Source organism: Diabrotica undecimpunctata, chromosome 5 (genome assembly GCF_040954645.1).
Source record: "Diabrotica undecimpunctata isolate CICGRU chromosome 5, icDiaUnde3, whole genome shotgun sequence".
NCBI lineage: Eukaryota > Metazoa > Arthropoda > Insecta > Coleoptera > Chrysomelidae > Diabrotica > Diabrotica undecimpunctata.
Window position 1 is genome coordinate 20241242 of NC_092807.1, and position 6000 is coordinate 20247241.

At 32.2% G+C, this 6000-nt stretch overlaps 1 protein-coding gene across 3 annotated transcripts in view; it reads left to right on the top strand.

Annotated features, from left to right (window-relative positions):
- Positions 1–5022, top strand: part of LOC140440555 (rhomboid-related protein 2-like) — an 87837-nt gene extending 82815 nt beyond the window's left edge. For all 3 annotated transcript variants that reach the window (XM_072530934.1, XM_072530932.1, XM_072530933.1), the window contains exon 5: positions 4648–5022. In XM_072530934.1, coding sequence (XP_072387035.1) covers positions 4648–4947 — 300 coding nt within the window. In that variant the 3' untranslated portion in view covers positions 4948–5022. The remainder of the gene's footprint in view (positions 1–4647) is intronic.
- Positions 5023–6000: the final 978 nt, after the last annotated feature.

Genomic DNA, 6000 nt, shown 5'->3' on the forward strand with positions numbered 1-6000 from the left:
ACTTTGGTTTGGATCAACCGATTTTAACTAAATTAGTGTCATTAGAAAGAGTGTGGTGATTTAATTTACATCTACTATAAAACAATTGCATTTAGTTTTAATTGTCATGGGTAGAGGGTACTTTCGAATAGAAAAAATTAAAATTTGTTTTTCTTTATAATGTTTAATAAAAACACCTATTTATTGAAAATTATAATGAAACTGGATTGAACTCGTAACAAAATGGCGCAAATCGCATGTTGATAGCTTTTGTCGAACTCGAGATATGAATAACAACGCATAAACATAAGTAAGTATAGTATTGACTCACCGTTTATTGTAACTTAAAATTAAATATGTGAAAGATCATACAAATATCTCGATCATTAAAACTTAATGTCCAATTAAATGTTAAAATTGTTTTCCATCGTTGTCCACACAAATATGTAATCTTTCGCGCGTAGACATAACAGCTGCTTCAATCTCAGCTATTGATATACTATTTATTGCGTTTATAATGCGCTGTTTCATGTCGTCTCGCGTGGTTGGTTGAGTTTGGTACACTAAGTCCGTTAATCTTCCACACAGATAAAAGTCCAGACATGTTAAATCTGGAGATCTAACTGGTCATGAAAATATACTTCCCCTTCCAATCCATTTATTTAGATAGCTTGCATACAAATAATCTTGAACTCGCCTGGAAAAGTGCGCAGGACACCCGTCATGTTGTAGTATCATATCTCTTCTTGTTTGTAAGGAAATATCTTTCAATAAAACAGGCAATTGATTTTCCAGAAAATCCAAATATTTTTCGCCATTTAAAGTTCTATCAAAGAAATATGGACCTACGATCTTTCCATCAACTATACGACATCAAACATTAAGACTCCATCTACCTTGAACCTGCACCTCATGTATCCAGTGTGGATTTTCTTCAGCCCAATAATGCATATTATGCAGATTAACAAAACCCGCACTATTAAACGTAGCCTCGTCTGTCCACAAAATCTTTGACATGATATGCGGTTGGTCTTCTAGCAGACCTAACATCCAATTGCAGTAATCCAGCCTTGCATCAAAATCTCTCTCATGTAAAGCTTGGTGGAGAACTACATGATAAGGATGCAGTCTAGAAAACAACAACAAATATTGGTGAAAAAAAACCACTATATATTTACTAAAACTCAAAAAATCTTGAAAAATCCATAATTGTTTCACAAAATAAATCGTGCATAAGTATTTTTAAGAAACGGATAAAAGGATAAAAGCGCCGTGTTGCCGTTTTTATCGGAATATTAAAATAACAGTTGAATCTAAAGTTTAAAGGGAATTCCAAGTTTCTGACTCTTCACTTTATAATATGAAAAACCAACCTGTGATGTTTTAAAATCCTTAGAACAGCAGCTTTGGGTATGTTTAATTCTATAGAGATTTGCCGACTACTTATATGTGGATTCTGTGGAATTAAAGCAAGAACATTAATTGAATTATCTTCGGTCATACCTCTATTACGTCGTTTAAAACAAGGACGATGAAAACTACCAGTTTATCTTAATCTTCTTGCCTTTCTTTCAAATACTTCTTTGCCATAATGTCTCCTGTCAGGATTTCTTACAGAATATATACGTGAGGCAATAGCGGCATTTTGGTGACATTCGAAATAAACTCCAATCATATCATACAATTCTGCATTTGATATACTCATCACGAATTATTAGTACTGATAATTAATTACTAATATTACCAATATTAATATCTATTGAAAAAAGTGCAATCTTCAATTCGAATTATAATATAACACTTCTTAACAATGTTGTGACCGCTGTCAATAAATAAACAATATGAACTCCACGTCAAATTCATTGTTTCGAAAAAACTATTTTTAATCATATGAGATAACAATGGTCAAAATAGGTATCAACATTAAGATTCTATTATTTTTTAATTTAATGTATAATACAGTGTGAGTCAATAGTATACTTACTTATGTTTATGCGTTTTTATTCATATCTCGAATGCGACAATAGCTATTAACATGCAGTTTGCGCCATTTTGTTACGAATTCAATCCAGTTCTATTATAATTTACAATAAATACGTGTTTTCATTAAACATTATGAAAAAAAACAAATTTTAATTTTTTCTATTCGAAAGTACCCTCTACCTATGACAATTAAAACTAAATGCAATTATTTTATAGTAGATGTAAATTAATTTATCCACACTCTTTCTAATGACACTAATTTCGTTAAAATCGGTTGATTCAAACCAAAGTTATAGGTATTTATCCACAAATACTTTCCCACTCTCCCCCACCCTTTATTTAAAAAAATAAAAAAAGTACTTGAACAATTTTGTGCAGAATTTAGGCCTCTTTCTAGTTTACTTATTTAAGACTTGGTATAATTGGGCATATTTCCCAAAAAAACTGGTTTTCAAAGTTTTCTTCACAGGTTACGCCCCCTAGCGGTTAACCCAGAAACTTGAAAGTTATTTCCAGCGATTTCTCTTGGCCACTTTTACTAAGAAATTTTTTCTCCTAAAGTTATAACGTGAATAGTTTCTGATATATAGCCGAGAGATCGGCTTATTGGACCACCCGGTATAAATAATGTAATATAAATTACTGTTAGCTACTATTGTTTAGCTAATAGCCCATCTGGCTGATGCCATTTTGTTAATAAAAAAAAGTACTATTATACATTACTGGTGTCCGATCTTTAATTTTAGAGAATTTGGTTTTCCATTTAAAGTTGCTGTATTTGCTAATTTTTTTATTTGTGTAGACCTTAAACAGGAAAGTATTAAATAAAATATAAAACCTTGTGTTGAATATTAGCTGTTTAAGTATATCTTTAGTATAATAAATATTTGAGTTATTAACTGCTGTCCTAATACTTATTAAAAGGTCGATAAGATAAATAAAGTCACCTATCATGACTTCAAGAAAGAGAATAGAATAACCAACAGACTCAAATTGTATTACGCATTTTAAAAAAGAAAAGTTGCAACTAACAACGTTAAATATTGTAACGAAATATTTTGCCTACTACATAGTTATATTTTGCGAACGGCACTCAGGCTTTATTTGGAGTAGCTGGGTCGTGGATAAGTGAATGAAAGAGGAGGATTAAGGGGATTGGGGCAACTACAAAAATGAAACAAATGGGTAGTTACATGAATCTCCTGAAACAAATGGACAAACAAAACAACAGGAAGGACCTCTAGCTATTTAAAATAAGGACGCCGTTTCGAGGTGTCAAATTATAACAATTACAACAACTAGTTGTAACTATTGAAATAATTATTAGAAATGCAAAATATATCTTTCTAAATGGAACTCAAAAAAGGGGTTATAAACTGAAAGCAATTATTATTATTAAAAAACGTCTATTTTTACTTTGAAATTTAATCACAAAAAAAGTTACCTTGATTGCACTAAATTGCACTATAAAAGATTTCTGGGGTTACCTTCTCTGCCACATGGTCAAATCAATCTCCAAACTATGAAAGATGCTCTGAGACGGCTTCTTAGAACAAATACAAACTTAAGGCTAAAAGTCAGGGTATTGGAACACACCTTGGACTCGGCTTCTCACAAAACTGGAACCATCATGGTTATATTTAAAATTTATTGTACAAGACACAAATATCTTAGATACTTAGAAAAATAGTTATTACTCTTTCTAAACTGATATATTACATAGAGTAAAATTTATTATTTTCAACAAATTTTGCCGACTTCTGCAAACTACATAATGACGTCTGTCTCGTTTAACCAAATCTTCCAACCTCAATTAAAACTGGAATTGCACTATTAACTGCCACAATACTACCAAATTTCACTATCTCCGATAACAAAAAAAAAAAACAATAAGGAAAAACCATTACGAATTAGAAGGAAAATTCGGACTAAACGCTGGAAGCAGTTGTCTCTGACAACGCCTCAGCGAGAGTGAGCAATTATCTTTCCGGCAGAACTTTCTCAGCGATCTAAATGGATGTTTATTTAAAACGCATATATCTAGCGGCTTTCGATCAAAGAATGCCGAGAAAATACACTTCTGTGAAATATAAACAAACTCTAAAATGGTTTACATCAATTCGACGACGCCAGAAGGATTGAAAATACAAATAAATATGAAAGGATTTCAATATATTCCAAGGAATTTACAAATGTTACAATATAAGTTTAAATGCAAGAACTTGCCACATCGCAAGCCTGGACACTGACGCAAAGAAAACGAAGTGCTTGATTTATTAAAACAACGTAAGCTTGAATACCTCGGCCACGTGATGCGGAACGAAGAAAAATATCGAATTCTTTAACTCGTTACACAGGGTAAAGTATTTGGCAGAAGAAGACCGGGACGCCGCCGTATCTTGTGGTTGAAAAACCTCCGACAATGGTTTGGGATGACCTCCGCAGAGCTGTTTCGCAGAGCAGTCAACAAAACCATGATAGCCTTGATGATTGTCAACATCCGGACCTAATAAGGCACTGTAGAAGAAGAAGGTCAAGGTTGTTTGTTATCCAGCAACTAAGATACTGTAATCTTTAAATGGTTTCTATCTGTTTGTTTATAGATAAGAATATTCGTGTCAACATTTAGCGTTAACGTTTTGATTTATAGATATTGCTTTATTTTTACATGCATCTTCTTTTTAGAATTGGCGCGAAATGACACTACCAGGAATACAATTGGGAGGTTTTTTGTCCATTATAGTGTTTAATATTATATTTATTCTAATTGATAATGATGACAACCAGCAAAACGGACCTATAGGACACACAGCTCATATTGCAGGTGCAATTACTGGGCTATTAGTTGGAATATATATTTTAAAAAATTTTGATCCATCTACGAGAACCAAAACCATATTCTGGATCGGTTTAATAGTTTACATTATATGTACATGTATTCTCATTTGTTTTAATATTTTTTTATCGAATATTTTAAAATATTAAGTTATTATATTATTTTTTATTTATATACTAATAATTATTTAGAGTTAAAATGGTTAGTCTGAATAAAACTGTTTTAATTAACTGATTAGTCGTGCTTTATTTCTGCCCACGATTGTCTAATATTTGTTTCTCTGTGCCATATTGTACCTGCCTGTTTGCTTATATCATAGTCACATCTTAAGTTTGGACACCGTCTTGGTCTCTTGACGCCTCTTGGATACCACAGGGTAGTTTTAATGGACCACATATTGTCAGTTCTTCTCGCCAAATGTCTCACCCACTGCCATTTTAAAGATTTAGGTCTGTGAATTATATCAGTGACCTCGGGTTTCTTTCTGATCCATTCTATTCTGTTGCTATCTCTCTTTGTTATGACTAGCATGCATCGCTACATTGCCTTTTGAGTGACTTCGAGTTTCTCTTTCATTAGTGTCTAGGTTTCACAGCCGTATGTAATGATTGGTAGTATACACTGATCGAATGCTTTTTTATTCGATTGGAGTGGCATCCTGGATTTGACTGTAACTGCATTTTTACCAAAACATACCTAGGGCAGTTTCATTCTTCTGTTGGTTTCTGCGAACAAGGAGTAAGTTTTATGTATTAATTATCCCAGATATACATACGTGTTTACTGCCTTACTGCCTCTTGGACATCCACTGGCTCGTTGTACATGGTTTTTGTTTTTGTCAAATTTAGTGTTAGGCCTACTATATTAGGCACTAGCTGCATTTAGATCGCTTATAAATTCTTGTAGTTCTGCAGGAATATTAGCGATATTATCTGAAGATCTGAGATGGCTGAACTATTCTCCATTAATGGATAGGGGTATTTTGGAGACATTAGTTAAATGGGTTTGAATTTTATATCAACCCGAATGACTGAAGAGGTCTATTGATATATATATATATATATATATATATATATATATATATATATATATATATATATATATATATATATATTGAGATAATTGAGATCTTTATAGGCAACCAAATATACACTGAAGTAAATTTGGTTGTAGGAACTTTTGTGAATAATTATGGATTTAAA